The sequence below is a fragment of the Erpetoichthys calabaricus genome, chromosome 5 (assembly GCF_900747795.2).
Source record: "Erpetoichthys calabaricus chromosome 5, fErpCal1.3, whole genome shotgun sequence".
NCBI lineage: Eukaryota > Metazoa > Chordata > Cladistia > Polypteriformes > Polypteridae > Erpetoichthys > Erpetoichthys calabaricus.
Window position 1 is genome coordinate 242897489 of NC_041398.2, and position 19783 is coordinate 242917271.

The window sequence follows — 19783 nt, forward strand, 5'->3', positions numbered from 1 at the left end:
AGACTCCTGTCAATCATGGAGAATCCAGGGCATCCACTGAACAGGATCATCTCCAGACAGAGGAGCAGCTTCAGCGACAGACTGCTGTCACCGTCCTGCTCCACTGACAGACTGAGGAGATCGTTCCTCCATCACACTATGCGACTCTTCAATTCCACCCAGGGGGGTAAACGTTAAGATTATTCAAAGTTATTGTCTGTTATACCGGCATTGTTATCACTCTTTAATTTAATATTAAGTTATTCTGCAACTTCTGCTCCAGCTTTCTCCTGTACTGCTCCTTCACCGCCCTGAGCTGGACTCGGAGTTCCTTCTGCACGAGCTTGAGCTCATGCTGATCACCGCCTTTAAAAGCCCTATATACAGTATTAGTAAACCTTCAAAATAATGAGCAGTTAAAGTCTCAACAGCATCTCTGGAGCTTAGTAGAGCTAGATAACTAGAAGAATCTTCACCACGCAGCTCTGAAAATGTCTGCTTTGTTTGGTTCTCCATACCAAAATGACAAGTGAAGAAGTCAGATCTGTGGATTTGGAATTGCATTGTTTTGTTTTGACAGCATTCATGTTTTAATTCAATAGTGTGAGATACACTAGAAAATGCATACAGACATACAAAATGCACTTGCAGGTGAACTCAATATTTTTTTGTGATCTTTTAATGCAAAATGTGAGTTGTGGACACCAACATTTTCTAAATGTTCAGGTTAAAGAAGCATATTCAGTTTGTTTGGGTTGAAATGAGCTATGAGAATAAATGTTAGACAACAGGAGGAGCTCTCGGCCATTTTCATTTTGTAAAAGTAGCTCTAAGGGGAAAAAGGGTTGGAGACCCCTGGTGTAGACTGATAACTGAGGAAGCTCCACACAAGGACAGCAGGGGGACCAGATGGAGTCAGTCCTTGAGTTCACAAGTCCTGTGCTGACCAACTTTGTGGTGTCCTTTGTCACCTGTTTTTAGTCTTCAGAAACCTTCAGAAAGTGACGCTGCTGCATTGTAGCTGTTCCAAAGATGGCAGGAGCCTCTTCCCCTAATGACTACAGACCAGTGGCACTTGTGTCTCAAATCATGGACATCTTTAAGAGGCTGCTCCTGGACTATAAGACCACCTGGACAGCTGCAGCTTCTCTTTCAGGTAGACAGTTCTCCGTCTGCTCCACAAGGCTGGACAAAGCTGACCACGCTGTGAGGATTCTGTGTTTTGATTTCTGCAGACTTTTCAGTACCACCCAGCCATCCCTCTTAAGGGGTCAACTCAGAGAGATATGCAGGTGGGTGAGCCTGTGGGGTCCTGGGTAATGGGCCTTCTGTCTGGCAGACCACCATCTGTGAGGCTGTGTGAGCAACACTGGAGCACCACAAGGAACAACAGGCCTGTCTGCTCTTCTCTTCACTCTGCACACCTCAGACTAGAAACATAACAGCAGGTCAGGTCACTTGTAGAAATTCTCAGATGATTCTGCACTTATGGGGTGTACTGATAAGGGGGGCTGAGACAAAGGAGAGGGGTCGGGGGGAGAACTTTGAGAATTGTCTGCAATTTAGCATCAGCAAAACCAACAAACTGCTTATTGACTTCACTGCACCAAAGAGCCTCCATGTCCAGCCACCATTCAAGGAGTGGATGATGAGGTGGTCCACTCCTGCAGGTACTTGGGGGTCCACAACAGTGATAGGCTGGACTGTTCTTGTAACACAGAGGGATCACATAAGGGCAGAGGGGGCTCTTCTTCCTTAGCAGACTGCGTTTTTTTAATGTGGGGATTGACATCCTTCACATCTTCAACAACTCTGTGCTGGGCTGGTAACGTCACTTCAAGTGAGGCCCACCAAGTCAACAAGCCGATTAAACGAGCCAGCTCAGTTATGGGACACACTGTGCAGGTCAGAGCAAAGGAGGGGATTAAAACAAAACTGAGTGCCGTTATGAACAATGCTGCACATTCTCTCTGTGACACAACAACACTGAGGCAAAAACCTATTGAGCAAAACGCAAGGGGGGGGGGGGGCTCCTTTATAACAACAGCAATACGTCTGTATAGCGCCTCACTGGGACTGGAACTGGGAATGCCAAGGCAGATCTTGTCTTTCATTTTAATTTTCTTGCTTTACAGTCATTCTGGTGTGTGCTCAGACCAAAGTGTGTGTGTGTTTATATTTGTTTATTTATTAAAACTATACGTAAACAGAACATTACCTGTCCCCAGGGGGAAATTTGGATTTTTACAGAATCTCTTTAAATAAGTACATAAATAAATATATACGGTCAAAGAACGACAAAAGAGCCACAAATAGGTTTGGGGCAGCCTCCCGTATACTTGAACCCGGCTGCAAAAAGTGAATGAATAAATAGTACAGTTATGTACAGATTGGAGTCCGAAACAGAACTTCTTGGGTGAGGTAAAGATGGCAGCTTTAAAGCAAGGCAGAGGAAGTGACATCATCAGGGCAGGGACTGGAAGTGACATCATCAGGGCCAGGAAGAATTTCCAGTAACTGGTCTGCAGTGGAAAGAGAGAACGGATTAACGCACACTGCCACCTCCTGGGCTGGCATGGAATTACCTTCATGTGAGCTCTTTAGCTGCCTCCCATACGCACTTGTGTGACGATACGCACTCTTTGGTCTGAACAAAGAAGAAAATTAAAAAGAAAAGACGTGGGTGTACTTGGCAGGCCCACTCAAAGTGATGCACTATGCAAGCATATTACTGTTGGTGCAAGGAGCCCCCATCACGTTTCTTTGACACACTTCTGGACAGAGTAGGATATGCATGTTTTAAAGGTGGATTGGTATCCTGTCCAGGGTTTGTTCCTGTCTGGTGCCTTCCACAACTCTGAAGTGGGTTAAGTGGGTCGCCGCATGTTATTTATGTTATTTCTGTGACTGTAAAGCATTCTTACAAAATGAGCTCTCAATTGCAGGTACCGGTTCACATCTTTGTGGATTTAACAACGCTGCCATCTGTCCACCTTAGTCAACCAGTAGAGCTCTTCTCCCTGGACCTGATGTATCCTGGCTCGAACTGCAGAAGCAGAGAAGTCACGGTAAGGAAGGCAACCACCGTGGGTTCAAATCTTCAAGCAGAACTAAACTGTAAATATTAAGTCTTTCAGTCGGCTTTCTAGCATACAGGATGACTCAAGGGGCTGGCTCTTAATTTCCTTTCAATTGAATGTTTTAACACATTTCCCACAAAGGATGTTGCCACTTGAATTATATCTATTATATAGTGCCTTGTCTGTCTGTCTATGTATTATATAGTGCCCTTCACATCTATCTGACCCTGCCAACTATACTAAAACTAAAATCTATCTATCATATAGTGCCTTGTGTGTCTGTCTGTCTCTCTATCTATCTAATATAGTGCCCTTCACATCTATCTACCTACCTAATCCTGCCGACTATACTAAAACTAGTCTGTCTTATCTATCAAACAATGCCTTTCATATCTATCTATCGATCGTATAGTGCCTTTTGTGTCTGTCTATCTGTTTATTATATTGTGCCTTATCTGTCTGTCTCTCTATCCATCTATCTAATATAGTGTCCTTCACATCTATCTACCTACCTAATCCTGCCGACTATACTAAAACTAAAATCTATTATATAGTGCCTTTTCTACCTATCTATTATATAGTGGCTTATCTGTCTATTTATTATATAGTGCCCTTCACATCTATCTACCTAATCCTGCCGGCTATACTAAAACTAAAATCTGTCTGTCTATCATACGGTGCCTTTCATATCTCTGTCTGTCTATCTGTTTATTATATAGTGCCTTATCTGTCTGGCTCTCTATCCATCTATCTGTGTATTATATAGTGCCCTTCACATCTATCTGTCTGTCTATCTAATCCTGCCGACTATACTAAAACTAAAATCTATCTATCAGTGCCTTTCATGTCTGTCTATCTATCTAATCCTGCTGACTACACTAAAACAAATCTATTATGTAGTGCATTTCATGTCTAGCTATCTAATCCTGCCGACTATACTAATTATCTATTATGTAGTGCATTTCATGTCTAGCTATCTAATCCTGCCGACTATACTAATTATCTATTATGTAGTGCATTTCATGTCTAGCTATCTAATCCTGCCGACTATACTAATTATCTATTATGTAGTGCATTTCATATCTATCTATCTAATCCTGCCGACTATACTAATTATCTATTATGTAGTGCATTTCATGTCTAGCTATCTAATCCTGCCGACTATACTAATTATCTATTATGTAGTGCATTTCATATCTATCTAATCCTGCCGACTATACTAATTATCTATTATGTAGTGCATTTCATATCTATCTATCTAATCCTGCCAATTATACTAATTATCTATTATGTAGTGCATTTCATATCTATCTAATCCTGCCGACTATACTAATTATCTATTATGTAGTGCATTTCATATCTATCTATCTAATCCTGCCAACTATACTAATTATCTATTATGTAGTGCATTTCATATCTATCTATCTAATCCTGCCAATTATACTAATTATCTATTATGTAGTGCATTTCATATCTATCTAATCCTGCCAACTATACTAATTATCTATTATGTAGTGCATTTCATGTCTAGCTATCTAATCCTGCCGACTATACTAATTATCTATTATATAGTGCATTTCATGTCTAGCTATCTAATCCTGCCGACTATATTAATTATCTATTTATCTAATCCTGCCGACTATACTAATTATCTATTATGTAGTGCATTTCATATCTATCTAATCCTGCCGACTATACTAGTTATCTATTATGTAGTGCATTTCATATCTATCTATCTAATCCTGCCAACTATACTAATTATCTATTATGTAGTGCATTTCATGTCTAGCTATCTAATCCTGCCGACTATACTAATTATCTATTATGTAGTGCATTTCATGTCTAGCTATCTAATCCTGCCGACTATATTAATTATCTATTTATCTAATCCTGCCGACTATACTAATTATTATGTAGTGCATTTCATATCTATCTAATCCTGCCGACTATACTAGTTATCTATTATGTAGTGCATTTCATATCTATCTATCTAATCCTGCCAACTATACTAATTATCTATTATGTAGTGCATTTCATATCTATCTATCTAATCCTGCCAATTATACTAATTATCTATTATGTAGTGCATTTCATATCTATCTAATCCTGCCAACTATACTAATTATCTATTATGTAGTGCATTTCATATCTATCTAATCCTGCCGACTATACTAATTATCTATTATGTAGTGCATTTCATATCTATCTATCTAATCCTGCCGAATATACTAAAACTAAAATCTATTATATAGTGCCTTTCATATCTGTCTGTCTATCTACCTGCACATCTATCTGTGTATCTAGATTGTAAAATAGTTTATACACGTGTCATTTAAAAAAAAAACTATATCTATCTATCTATCTATCTATCTATCTATCTATCTATCTATCTATCTATCTATCTATCTATCTATCTATCTATCTATCTATCTATCTATCTATCACATAGTGCTTTATCTGTCTCTCTCTCTATCCATCTATCTAAGTATTATATGGTGCCCTTCACATCTATCTGTCTGTCTATCTAGCTATGTAATCCTACCAACTATACTAAAACTAAAATCTATCAAATCAACAAATCTGCCTACCGACACCAGTAGGCACACAGATGAGGCTGCACATCTAAACGAATAACTGAAGGAAGTTAACTTGAGTGTCTAATTGGAAATGCAAACATTGTGACAAAATGGCCACAACGTTTTAACACGTTTAATATCCACAGAGCACACTGATTGTCTGAACTTGATTTGCTGTTGTTCTGTCATTTAGTGATGCAGTTGTTAAAATGACAGGAAGATCTCACAACAGACAGAGGCACGTCTCAAACGTGTGGTGGTCTACGTGTTGTCCATCTCTCCATCTCCATTACAACTTGCAAAATTAACTGCTAAGCTTCTGTTACCTTCTGCTGCTGAGCTCCAGAATAGATTAACAGAAATTTTAGCTTTTTATTTTCCCTTGGCATCAAGTCTTTTCTTCAGTGTCTTTCTGATACCCCAGCAGTGGTTTAAAATGCATGGACTGAAGGAATTGGGGGGCCTTTTGCCACCATTCACTGTGCACTTTTTGATGCTGTGGACCACCAGGGGTGCTCCAGCCGCCCCAACCCCTCCACAGACAGGCAGAGACACGAGTTTGCCACACAGCACACTTTATTTCCGTGCACAGTACAATTAAGCAAAGCCCAGTCCTTTTCTTCTCTCTTTCTCCATCTCCACTCCTCTCCCAGCAAGCTTCGTCCCCCTCCTCCCGACTCTGGCTCCTTTTATAGGACGCTCGGAAGCACTCCAGGTGTCCCATGAGCTTCTTGCGGCAGCACATTTCCAGGTGTAGTGGAAGGTGCTGTCCATCAGGGCTCAGCAAATGTCCAGGCGCCCACGGACCTCAGTAGGGTTGATCTTCTATGCTCCAAACCCGTCGCCCCACTGCAAGCTGGGGAGGGGGACTGCCCTCTAGCATTCCGGGGGAGATAATGTCTTGAACAAGCTCCTCAGGTCCTTCCACCATCAAGGTTTCCCGGTGGTCCGCCACAATGGCTAGTCCCCAGACAAATAATAATAATTCTTTACATTTATATAGCGCTTCCACACAGGGAGGACCTCAGGAAGAGAACCCACAATGTGCTTACTGCAAAGTAGCAGCACTTAAAACTGCGCCACCTGTGAGGAATCACGTCTGGTTCCACGAGACCACTTGTCAATATTGGGGCTGAGTGACACAGTTATCCTCACCACAGAAAATTCAAGGCGAAAAAGAGGAGGATTTCTAGCAGGAGGTCAGTTGCCAATCCTGGTCATGGAGTTTAGTCTCTAATGGACAACAGAGAGAGATCTACAAGGAGAACCGTCTGAGGCCTGAAGGTCCTTCTTCATCTGTCTGTTGCTCCTCCTGGCCTGACGTGATGAGGTGATGTGTTGTAGTTGGTGTCCTTCCCTTGTGGTTTTGCTGCATTTCACTCCTTGATGCCCCAGCCTGGTCTCTAAACGTCGTGACATTTTACTTCTCTGGTTTCAGTTCGGGAAAAAGTTTTATCCAAAGTGCCAATTCACAGCGTTCTTTTCTTCTGCCACTTTTAGGTGCGAGTCTGTGCTCCCGGACGAGTGACCGCGGTGCCCTTCTGGTACGACGTCCACCTCGATGACGAAATCTGCTCGAGCACGTTGGCCAAGGACTCCCACTGGAAGCAAGCGGCCGCCCTCCTGAACGAGCCCATCCAAGTGCGAGAAGGTGACCGCGTCGTGCTGTGTGTTTGCCACCATAAGAGCAGCATCTCGATCACGGCTCGGCGGCAGGAGACCGGAGACCCTGGAGGAGCATTTCTGTAGAACCATTTACGGTTTGTACAAATGCACAATATTTCTGATTCTTTGAAGCTCGGCTTCCTTCTGCTAGAATTTTTTTTGTTTTGTCAATTAAGAAAAAAATTAAAACTGTTTTGTAGAAAATGGCAGCTTCTGACGTGTCACGGTATGAATGACACACAAGTTATTACCGAGTCTCGGTGCAGAGATTTCCAGTCTACTCCACACATTTGGTCATGTGACAGTACCAGGCCTTCTCGGAAGGAGTGGATGGACCAGAACTTCCAGTTTCACCATTGGTGGCGGTGCGAGAGCTCGTCGAGTCTGATTAGTTGGCTTTCCGTCCAGTTTGCTTTAGAATCAGAAGTCCACACGTTTCACTTGTCTGTATGTACAGAAGCCCGTTATTTGTCACACGATGACTCCGAACACGAACTTTGACCTTGGTCTGAAGCCCTGAAACATTCTGGAAATTAAAAAATGTGAGATAATAAAATGCAAATCATATACAGTAGGACTGTAGGTCTGCGTGTTTCACTGGTCTGTGTAAAATGCTAAGGTCGCTGTCTCCGTCATGTCATCACTTAACAGCTGAAGTCTGACGTTTCCATCCACAATTCTTTTGAAGTTCACTTTCTAACTTCCCGCAGATCCATAAAGACGTCTGCTCTGTGCAGGGCGAAAGTCATTTTTTTCCCATAATGCTCCCAGACCAGAGGGTCACAAGTTTACTTTATACAATTTAAAGGCAACTCCATACCAAATATTAATAAACGTTTTGGATCTCCTTAGTCAAGCTTCTTACAATGGAGGTGCTGGAATCTTCCAGACAGGACTGGTGGAACATTGGACAGGTTTTGTAGGCCTCCTTGCTCCACACACTTTTATCAGTTCAATCGGACTGAGGTCAGGCCGCTCCAATACCTCAACCTTCTTGTCTTTTTAAGCCATTTTGCCACAACTCTGGAGGTCTGCTTTGGGGTCCTTGTCCATCTAGCACAGGGGTCTCCAACTCCGGTCCTGGACGGTTTTCATTCTAACTCTTTTCTTAACGAGTGACCTGTTTCTGTTCCTAATTAACTCCTTTTGCATTCATTTTATTTGACTCAGACCCCTTCATTGTTCCATCCATCCATCCATTTTCCAACCCGCTGAATCCGAACACAGGGTCACGGGGGGTCTGCTGGAGCCAATCCCAGCCAACACAGGGCACAAGGCAGGAAACAATCCCGGGCAGGGTGCCAACCCACCGCAGGACACACACACACCAAGCACACACTCGGGACAATTTAGAATCGTCAATGCGCCTAACCTGCATGTCTTTGGACTGTGGGAGGACACCCACGCAGACACGGGGAGAACATGCAAACTCCACGCAGGGAGGACCCGGGACGTGAACCCACAGGTCTCCTAACTGTGAGACAGCAGCGCTACCCACTGCGCCAACCCCTTCATTGTTCCTTTTTCCTTAACTCTTTCAGGGCTGATGTCAGCTTTTGTCGAAATTCAGGGGTAGAGGATGGTAATCAGCTGCAAACTGCGACAAAACTCGCCTTTACATTTTAAGTTTGACTTTCTTTGCTAGAAGGAAAGTTAAGTAGCTTAACCTCGATTCCCTGCGGGAGTCTAAATACGTCATAGACGTTTTACGTATTATTGCTGAATCGGACTCTGACTTGTCAGACGTTTGAAATTTGATGCAAATTTGCACATCGAATACGAAAGTGAGGTACCAGCCTCAGCTGATCGTGGTGTTGAACACGTTTGTGTTCGCCTAGGAGGACCACCGCTTATGATGACAAGACCATATTGTGTCACACTGCAACTGCCACCACCGCCCACCAGCTGTGCAAAGGCAGCCAGCCCACTGTGCATTCCTGCTGGCCATTAAGGTGCCCCCGTGCAGCCACTGCCTCCAGAGATGCCAAACATGTGCCAACAGCAACCACAGCATGTAGCAACAGATGTTTTATGTTGCTTTCTGTGTGAAACCATTACTTTGTCTGCTTTTGGAAAAATAATCAGCCCTCAAAGAGTTAATTAGCAGCCAAACAATCATGAGATAGAAAATGAGCCAAAACAGGACCAGCAAACTGTGACCATCACACGATATCCGAAAATGAAAAAAGGTGAAGGTCTCAGGAATGTCGGATCTGCTCAGGTCCACAAAACATTTTAACACTGCTCTTAGAAAAGAGAAAATCAACAACTTCAGAAATGTCTGCTACTGCACCACGAGAGCAGCAACAAGCCATGGAATTAAAGAACGAGTTTAACGAACGACAAGAATCGGCACCTCATTAAGCAGCTGGTTGGAGTCTGAGACCCTGGTTCTTCTGTCGGCTCCCTCACTTCACATTTCATTTCTCTTTGGGTGCCATTTAAGGAAAGAAATGAAGCAACTCAGAGGAGCGATGAAGACATTCAGGGGAACAAACCTTAAAAAACAAGTCAATGAAAATGAGAATTCACAAGAAATTAATTAACAGCACAAACAAGGCACTCATTAAAAAAAGGGTGAGAATAAAAACCTGCAGCCACGGTGGTCCTCCAGGACTGGAGTTGGCGACCCCCCCCTGATCTAGCAGACACATTGGTGACGTGAACTTCATCATCCTTGCTGAGCTCTTGAGATGTCGCTGCTGTGTAACTCCATCATTTTCCTTCCTCATTACGCCATCTATTTTGTGAAGTGCACCAGTCCCTTCTGCGGCCCACCCACCCCACAACATGACACTCCCACCCTGATGCTTGATGTTTTGTTGGGATGGTGTTCTTTAACTTGCAAAGCTCACCCTTTTGGTTATTATGGCCATAGAGTTTGATCTTGGATTCATCAGACCAGAGGACATTTCTCCAGAAGGTGTGTGCCATTGCAAATTGCAGTCTGGCTTTTTCATGGCTTCTTCCTCGCTGAGCAGCCTTTCACGTGATGTCGATATCGGACTCATTTTACTGTGGATATCGATACTCGTCTTCCTGTGTCCTCCAGCATCTTCACGAGGTCCTTTGCTGTTGTTCTGGGATTGATTTGCACTTTTCTTGACTAAGTCCGTTCTTCTCTAGGAGACACAATGCGCCTCCTTCCTGAGCGGTATGATCGCTGGGTGGTCCCGTGGTGTTTTAACTTGTGGATTATTGTTTGTGCAGATGAACGTGGAACCTTCAGGCTTTTGGAAATTGTTACCAGAGTTGAAACAGAATTGTGGAAGTCCTCCATTGTTTTTTTTCTGAGGTCTTGGCTGATTTCCTTTGGATTTTCCCCCATTATGTCAAGCAGTGAGTTTGATGGTCGGACTTAACATCCATCCACATGTTTTGGACTAGTGGCTTCTTCCTCGCTGAGCAACCTTTCAGGTGATGTCAATATCGGACTCATTTTAGTGTGGATATCGATACTCGTCTTCCTGTGTCCTCCAGCATCTTCACGAGGTCCTTTGCTGTTGTTCTGGGATTGATTTGCACTTTTCTTGCCAAAGTCCATTCTTCTCTAGGAGACACAATGCGCCTCCTTCCTGAGCGGTATGATCACTGGGTGGTCCCGTGGTGTTTGAACTTGTGGAATATTGTTTGTATAGATGAATGTGGGACCTTCAGGGGGGTTCAGTCACACGGTGCCATGTTTTGCCCACATGTAGCACTTTCTACTTTTCTATGCTAAACTCCATTTTCCAGGTGTTCTGAAGCTCATCCAGGTCTTTTTGAGTTCTTTTTGCTGCCTCCTCAGATAGATTTGGAAAGGCACCATATAACACAAGAAATCTGACCGATGAGGAGGCCATTCAGTCCATTTGTCACCCGTTTGTTTAGCGGATAGCTCAGCTGTCCCAGCATCTCATCCAGAATCTTCTTAGGTTTGTTTCAGACTCCCACAACTCTTTGCATAAAGAAGGGCTTCCTGACATCAGTTTTAAATCCACAACAGTTGTACTGTAGACGAGGGGGTACCCAAAAATAACCGGACTCTGTACCTGGCACCCAATCTCGACTTAGTTGTGAATTTCATCACTAGGTGTGGCACACTTAACAGTATTCTGTGCCAGTCCGCCGAGTGGCATTGCTCTGTATTGTTCGTATGCCATTGTCAGTTTTTCTAGGTGCTTATTAAATGTGTTCTGCGAGTTTTGTGATAGGTGATCATAAAGAACAGCGAGTCTGTGTTAAATTTTGTTTTCTCTTAGGGATGACAGCTGAAACCATAGTGATATTTGAAACTGCTTTTAAAGAGGAAGCTTTAAGTAAAACTCAGGTCTACGAGTGGTTTGCGCGTTTCAAACAAGGGGAAATATCACCAACTAAGATCTGGTCGACCTTCCACTATTAGGAATGACGAAAATCTTGAAAAAGTTCACAATGCAATTTACGAAGATCGTCGTCAGACTAGTGAAGAGATTTCCAAAATGCCTGGTGTGTCTTGGGAGTTCTTGTCGTCTGATCTTTGCTCCTTGCGACTTTTTCTTGTGCCCACATATGAAAAAAAAAAAAAAACTCGCAGGAAAGCATTTTTGTACCGTGGAGGAAGTCAAAGAAAAATCTCTGCAGGCCTTGGCTGACTTTCCTCTTCAGTGATTCCAAAAATGTTTCCACCAGTAGGAAAAACCGTTGGGACGAGTTTATTCATTCACAGGGAGAGACAGAGAGGACTTTGAAGGAGACTCAAGTTTCAGGAAGTAATTTTTTTTTTTCTTTCATATTCCCAAACCCGTACATACACACTTATGAGAGGATATCACAAAAAGAGACTACTTCAGAAAAATGTTACGAAAATTTAAAGGTGACTTTTGTGATCACCAGACACCTAAAAGTGTTCAGGAAACAAACTCTTGGCCGGCCAGTGTAATTAATAAAGTTGTTAATTTGTATTTTACCCATAACAGATGCTCCGGGCCGTCAATCAATGAAAGGCACTATACAAAAATGAATGGGGGTATCAGGGGGAAGGACACCCAGGCCCGGTATTGTCCCTAAATCACAAAAAGAAACTACTTCAGAAAACTGTTACGAAAATTTAAAGGTGACTTTTGTGATCAGCATACACCTAAAAGTGTTCAGGAAACAAACTCTTGGCCGGCCAGTGTAATTAATAAAGTTGTTAATTTGTATTTTACCCATAACAGATGCTCCCGGCCGTCAATCAATGAAAGGCACTATACAAAAATGAATGGGGGTATCAGGGGGAAGGACACCCAGGCCCGGTATTGTCCCTAAATCACAAAAAGAAACTACTTCAGAAAACTGTTACGAAAATTTAAAGGTGACTTTTGTGATCAGCATACACCTAAAAGTGTTCAGGAAACAAACTCTTGGCCGGCCAGTGTAATTAATAAAGTTGTTAATTTGTATTTTACCCATAACAGATGCTCCGGGTCGTTAATCAATGAAAGGCACTATACAAAAATGAATGGGGGTATCAGGGGGGAGGACACTCCGGCCCGGTATTGTTCCTGCCCTGCTCCAGCTTCCCCACACCTCTGCTCAGGATAAAGCTGGACGGACAAGTGTGAAAATCGAAATTTGAAAACCGCAAATGGCACAGCAGTCAAGCGGGAGCTTTTTATTAAATTTATTCAGTAAAATGTCAAATATGTACACCCGAAGGCCATTGAGACACACTCCGTAATCATCGCTGTCGACATTTTGCTCTACCACATTATCACTACGATCAGTTCATTGCACATTTAAGACTTTTTTTTTTTTAAATTTGCTGCAGAAAACAGAAGTGAATTTAAGGCAGAACACGGCGACACAGACAGCTGCTGCAGAAAGCATGAAAACCGACAAGTCACATCTGAAGGATGTCTCTGGCCTCTTAGTTGTTAAAACTGAAATGGCGCGGGATGCGTCGGAATGGCAAATGTGTGGCTGCATTTCTTTTCATTTCATTGTCATAGGAGTGTTGTACACACCAGCAGCCCCCCCCATCATGGCTTCAGACAGCAAAGAAGTAAATGAGGTCAGGGCAGCTTTTAGTCAGTTCTGAATTTGAGTTTCTCAGGTTTTGTTTTTAGATCTTGCTCCCCAACGGTAAAGAGCAAGGACGACTACCCACACACCCTCTCCTCGGCTGGTCCTATCAAAGGTTATGGCAGCACAAGCTAAACATATTTCTCCCAGGCCTACAGGCTTGAATTCTTCCTGCAGAATCCCAGGCCATTTTGTGAGATGGATATCTGTCATCAAATCCCAGAAATCTGTGCGGTGACACCTGCGTCCCCTCTAGACATGCGGCCGGTTGCTGCTCTTTTAACAAATGAATGAACCTGGTAGCTGCTAGGGTATCCATGACACACACACACGCACACACACACACACACTGGATCTAGGATTGGGACGACTCAATATGTCCATGTGAAAGTGACATTTTCAGGTCAATGATGACACTTGTAATGTGACATCGAGTGTTCCAACATTTCTGCTTTTCTGAACAACCTTGTGAAGACGTGGAAACGGAAATTAGATGAAGTGAGAGTTGAAAGGCATGCAAATCGTACAGCAGGCCCCGCCATTCACACCTTCAGATTGGAGCTGAGTCTTCACTGTGTCACCCTAAGCGTGTCACATAGCCTGAATGTGATAGATTTCTGGAAGCTACGTAACGCAGAATCCCAGGGGCCATTTTGTGAGATGGACTTCTGTCTGTGCTGTGACACCTGTGTCCCCTCTAGACCTGCGCCCGGTTGCTGCTCTTCTGGCAAATGAATGAACCTGGTAACTGCTAGTGTATCCATGACACATACTGGTTATGGTGGCTTTATCATGGGGTGGCTGCATGTTGCTTGTTCGTTCAGGAGGCGGCAGAGATTTCCTCTACTTCACACTCGCGTCAATGCAACGGAAGAACGGCCAACCTGAAAATGGTACGGCAAAATTGGATCATTTTTGGGATGCTAAACGTGAAGATGGCTGCTTGACCGATAATTCTGGGGGGGTGACATCTTTGGTAAACTGGTCTGTATGACCAATCACAGTTCAGGGAGTGGATGTGGAGGTGGTGTGCATGGGGAGTCCAAATCAATGAGAGTCTGGGCTGCTCTCGTACCAGAGAGGAGGTACAGTAGAAAGGGCAGAGCAGACTTTCTCCTTAGGAGACTGTGCTCCTTAATGTGAGTAGTGACAGCGCTGTGGTGGCCAGTATGGTGGGCTCAGCTGGTAGCAGAGAACCACCCAATCCAGACAACTGATTAAGGGGCGCTCTCCGGATGCAGTGGTGGTGGTAGTGGAACAGGGCATGAAGATAAAACTTACGGCCATTATGAACAACGCGGGATACCCACTCTGTGACACTCTACTGTAGTGTCAGCCACCAGCAGTGTGTCAAGAAACGCTGCTGGGGCCTTCATAATGGCTCACGGTGACGGCCCTCCTTATAGTTAGTTAAGTCGGATGTTTTCTCAGCATGTATTTGAGGGCGGTGGTTGCTGTTTTTTGTTGTAATATTTCTTGAGTTGCCATAAAAAAATTACTTTACCTTCTTGGGACAAATAAAGTACAGTTTATCTAACTAATGCATGGGGGACCACCACAAACATCAGAGATGACTGTACTGGAAACTCAAGAGGTGCCGTTAGATTGAATGCGTCGGGAGGAGCAGCCCATCCTAAAATGGCCATCAGCGGGGCTCAGTGGACAGTTAGATGTGATGCCAGTCAGGGTGCAGCAGCTCCCTAGGATTGGGACGATTCAATATGTCCACCTGAAAGTGACACTTTCAGGTTAATAGTGGCACTTGTAATGTGACATTGAGTGTTCAAACATTTGTGCTTTTCTGAATAACCTCGTGCTTACATTCGATGAGGTGCGAGTTTAAAGGAATGCAAATCGGACAGCAGGCCCCACTGTTCACACCTTCAGTCTTCACCGTGTCACCCTAAGCATGTCACGTAGCTTGAATGTGTTCAAATTAGGAAGATGACGGATTTCTGGCAGCCATGTAACGCAATTCAATTATTAAGGACTTGAAATGAAAAACAAGCCGAACAGGCTTAAGAATCCCAGAATGCATCTGTGACACTGGAAAGGCGAATCAGCTCAGTCCAGATGGGGCTGTGGGGTTTCATCTTTTTGAGTGTAAATAGCAAAGACGACTTTGTGACTTATTACAGGCTACTGAACTTTCAAACTGGAGAGACACCCGAGGCTAAGTGTGTTCAGGCCCGGCCAGTACTTGGATTAGAGACCACCTAGGAAAAGCTTGGGTTGGGGCTGAAAGAGGCCAGCAGGGGGCGCTTACCCTGTGGTCTCTGTATGGATCCCAATGCCATTAAAATGGCGCCGTCTTTCAGATGAGACATAAAACTGAGGCCCTGACTCTCTCTGTGATCATTAAAGACCCCTTTGTAAAGAGTAGGGAGTATCCTGATGCAGGGCCATCTTAACGCATGGGCATGCTTGGCAGTTGCGCGCCACGCTAATCTATGGATGTTGTGAGTTGGTTGAGAGCATTGATGTTAGGTAGAATGCCTAGAGGGGGCTGGGGGGGTCTCGTGGCCTTGAACCCCTGCAGATTTTGTTTTGTTTCTCCAGCCATCTGGAATTTTTTCTGGCCATCGGCCCTTACTTTTATTCTATGTTAACTATTACTTTTTATATTTTCTTTTTTCTTTCTTCACCCTGTAAAGCCCTTTGAGCGACATCATTGGTATGAAAATGTGCTACAGCAATAAATGTTGTGGTTGTATAGGTAGGGATCCCCAGTGCGCAGCTTTCTCTGGGGGCCTATAATGCTGTTAAGATGGTCCTGCCCTGATGTCCTGGCTAAATTGCCCACCACAACCTAGACATTCAGGGACCCTCCTCATCCCGTCTCTACCTAATCTTTCATGTCTGGTGAGCGTACTGGAGCGATATTGGCTGCCGTCACATCGTGCAGGTGAATGTTGCACATTAGTGGTGGCTGAAGTGGCTCCCCGCTCCCTATGTGAAGCGCTTTGAGTAATGAGAAAAGCACTATATGAGTGTAAAGAATTATTATTATTACACTAGGAGGCAGAATTAAGCTAAAATGTTATTAGAGAAGACAAGTTTAAAGACTCAAACAACTATTTTCAAGTTTAAATGTAGTCACGGCCCGTTCCCATAAACGCCAGTCATGTAGACGGACAAACCCAGCGACTCGGTCCAAACAGTTTGCGACTCATGCCCACCAAACAAAACGTGTCCAGTCGTCGGCGTGTGTGTGAGAGTTGAGGACAATCAAGTACTTAGCTGGAGGTCCAGTGTAGCAATGAGGAATACAGAGGACTGAACCTCGCAAACAGACGAGAGGCCCGTCTGTCTGATGTCTCGTGTTTAAGCACTATGACAGTATGGAAACAAAAGGGAGATTGTGGCTCAAATCGCCATACCCGGGAAGCGTTCGCACAGCAGTGGCTTTGTCAGGCAAAGCACGTTACAGGAAAAGGGGTGCACTGGCGATGAAACTGTGCTGGCAAGTCGTCCCAGGGTCAAGTAATTCATCAGGCCCTGCAATGTCTAGCTGTACGATCTGACATCTTCAGTCGACGAGATCAGCAACTGCCCTCATCATCAAGTCTTACAATCCCCTCCAGCTAGATGTCAAGTAACGTAAGCCTCCCGCTTACGCCAAATGTTGGTCCAGAAGAGTTGGTCCGAACACGAGAGACTGGGACATGAGATGTAAACTCACTGATGAAGAGAGTGAGACGGGGTTGGGTGAAGACACACCTAACAATGGGAGCATCTCCGCAAAGCCTGCTTGTCAAGGGAGAGGGGAAAGTTCTGAGGGGGGTCTGTGCCCTGGGAGAAGATTTGTATTCTACCGACAGGGTGATCTGAAGGACGAAAACAAAGCCACACAACGACACGAGTGTCTTGAAGGGGCCCGAGTCAGAGTCCAGATCTCAAAATGTCAGGGCCACAGTAATTAAAACAAAGGGGAATCTGAACATCTGCGCTTGTGTGCTCTTCTACTGCTGGAACTGTATTACAGTTGGTCGGGGCCACGGGTGAGCGATAAGCAGACCCAAAGACGACACAAGTGTTAGTGTTGGATTCCTTAAAATACGAGGGACGGTCAAAAAGTTTCCGCATTTTTATATTGTCGTTAGAAACGGTGAAGGTGGGAGGAGTTAGTGATTGGTCGTGTCTGAGAGTCGTGTCATGTGACTCGTTCTGTCTGGCAAGCCCTTGCAGTTTAGTTTAAGAGTTGTCACCCTGTGGTGAAGATGGCTGCGAAACTTAGAAATTGCACCCAAGAGGAAGAGCGTTCTGTCATGTGGGCAGAAGGTGTGCCGGGAGCACCAATTCATCTCTGCACGTGTGCTCATCATGGAGATCAAGTTCTCTCTCTCTTAGAGTCATCTAGGAGTGGATTGAAATGTTCAAAAATGGCCGTCCTAGTGTGACGGATGCAGAGCACGCTCTGGCCGTCCAGCTACAGCCACAAGGAATGACGAAAGAACTGATTTGTGAAAACAGAAGAAGAGGGTGCAGGAGAGCTGGATGTGAGTGTTGGATCTGCCCACATAGGCCCAGATTCATGACAGTGTGTGCCAGGTGGGGGCCTAAGCAACTGACAGAGGAGCATAACGCCCAAGCCCTTAGACGTTTGTTCCCGACGCGTCATGTGATGATGACGACGATGTGAAAGCAGCAGTGCATCAGTGGCTACGCGGCCAACCAAAAACATTTTTTGCTGATGGCATTAAGAAGTTGGTATGACGCTCTGGGAAAATTACATTGCAAAGGAAGGTGACGATGCAGAAAAGTGATGACATTTGTATTTGAAATTCTTAAAAGGTGCGGAAATTTTTTGAACGTCCCTCGTCACACAAAACAAAGTGACAATTTGAAGAAAAAAAAAAAAGGGTATTCTGGAAGACTAGTCGAAATGGCACTGATGCTGGGGGACACATCTTTGTCTCATTCTGGGAAGTCTCTGCTAATCCTAGTGCACAGTTGGCATGCCCGCTGCAGAGTCCCTCAACGGAACGTAAGCATGTCTGAAAACTGATGGATGGGCAGCCTAACCCTGCCAGACGTTGACTACTTGGCAAGATGGTAGGGTCGTCTCATGGAATAAAAACCGTTCTGGGGAAACCGTCACTTAACATTGGGAGCAAAGCACTCCTGTATCTCACCTGAGTGATGGCCTGGGGGGCTGCAGGAGAGGGGAGCGGAGCGTCTCTTTACTGTTTGGCCTTTCACCATTTTAAGCCACTGCTGTAACAGAGTTTGTTAGCGACATGTAGGCGCCCATGCTGTAAATACGTAATGACAAAAGAGTTACAATCTGTTGGTCTTTGGCTATCTGTGCACGTCGGTACGCATGACACTAATAGCCATTTAGAAAGAACCGTCAAGAGCAACTTGATAACTGATGAGAGTAAAATACGTCACTTTTCAATGACTTCTGTGTGTAACGACATCTCCAGTCATGAGGATTCCTGCAGGTGAAGGCTTGGTGAGGGAAAAGGGACACTTTGCAAAACAGAAGGCTTGTTTTTAGCATTTTACTTCTATAATGAAGTCAGTTAAGGAATTGTGCAGTTATCTTGATCATCAAAATCGCCGGCCCCTCGGGAAGGTGAACTCAGGTAGTCATCTTCATTCCGAGGGTCCCTGGAGAAGCCCGCTGGTGCGGATAAAGAGTGAGGCGTCACCGTGGTCTGTCCAAACCCTTGATAGCGACCAGTGGGCGAGGGTGGCATGGAAGTAGTATCTGTGATCAAATCTGGGCCTCCTCCTCCTCCGCCGCCGCCAGACAAAAGGCCAGTATGTTCATTGTTCTCCTGTTCCTCTGCAAAATACATCTTTCTTGGACGGCCTAGGACTGTTCTTCCTAATAACAGGAAAAAAAGACAAATTATTTAGCGTTATTTTTAATGCTAGGCAACAATTAAAATTTTTAAATTGCAATTAATCACATGATTGGCTGAGATTTATGACAATCACATTATTATGTGCAAATTTCAATAATGAACTAAAAAGTAGTGTATTGCGTGTATGTGGTTTTCAAACACTTTAAACAAAAAAGGTGCTTTTTAATAGCGGTTTTCCCTTTACATACAGTCATATGAAAAAGTTTGGGAACCCCTCTTAATTCTTTGGATTTTTGTTTCTCATTGGCGGAGCTTTCAAAGTAGCAACTTCCTTTTAATATCTGACATGCCTTATGGACACAGTAGGATTTCAGCAGTGACATTAAGTTTATTGGATTAACAGAAAATATGCAATATGCATCATAACAAAATTAGAGAGGTGCCTAAATGTGGGCACCCCAACAGAGATATGACATCAATACTTAGTGGAGCCTCCTTTTGTCCTCTAGACGCTGTCCTCCTATAGCCTGTGATGAGTGTCTGATTCTGGATGGAGGTATTGTTGACTATTCTTCATACAAAATCTCTCCAGTTCAGTTCAATATGATGGACAGCCTGCTTCAAATCATCCCATAGATTTTCG

At 44.1% G+C, this 19783-nt stretch overlaps 2 protein-coding genes across 3 annotated transcripts in view; one reads left to right on the top strand and one right to left on the bottom strand.

The window, feature by feature from the left end:
• prmt9 (protein arginine methyltransferase 9) overlaps positions 1-19783 on the top strand; it is a 131691-nt gene that overhangs the window by 82551 nt on the left and 29357 nt on the right. For both annotated transcript variants that reach the window (XM_028802710.2, XM_028802712.2), the window contains 2 exons: positions 2925-3047; positions 7136-7395. In XM_028802710.2, coding sequence (XP_028658543.1) covers positions 2925-3047; positions 7136-7384 — 372 coding nt within the window. In that variant the 3' untranslated portion in view covers positions 7385-7395. The remainder of the gene's footprint in view (positions 1-2924; positions 3048-7135; positions 7396-19783) is intronic.
• The window catches only part of tmem184c (transmembrane protein 184C), a 66606-nt gene continuing 59722 nt past the window's right edge, over positions 12900-19783 (bottom strand). Inside the window, exon 10 of the mRNA XM_028802714.2 lies at positions 12900-19160. Within this exon, the coding sequence (XP_028658547.1) occupies positions 18853-19160 (308 nt within the window). The 3' untranslated portion in view covers positions 12900-18852. The remainder of the gene's footprint in view (positions 19161-19783) is intronic.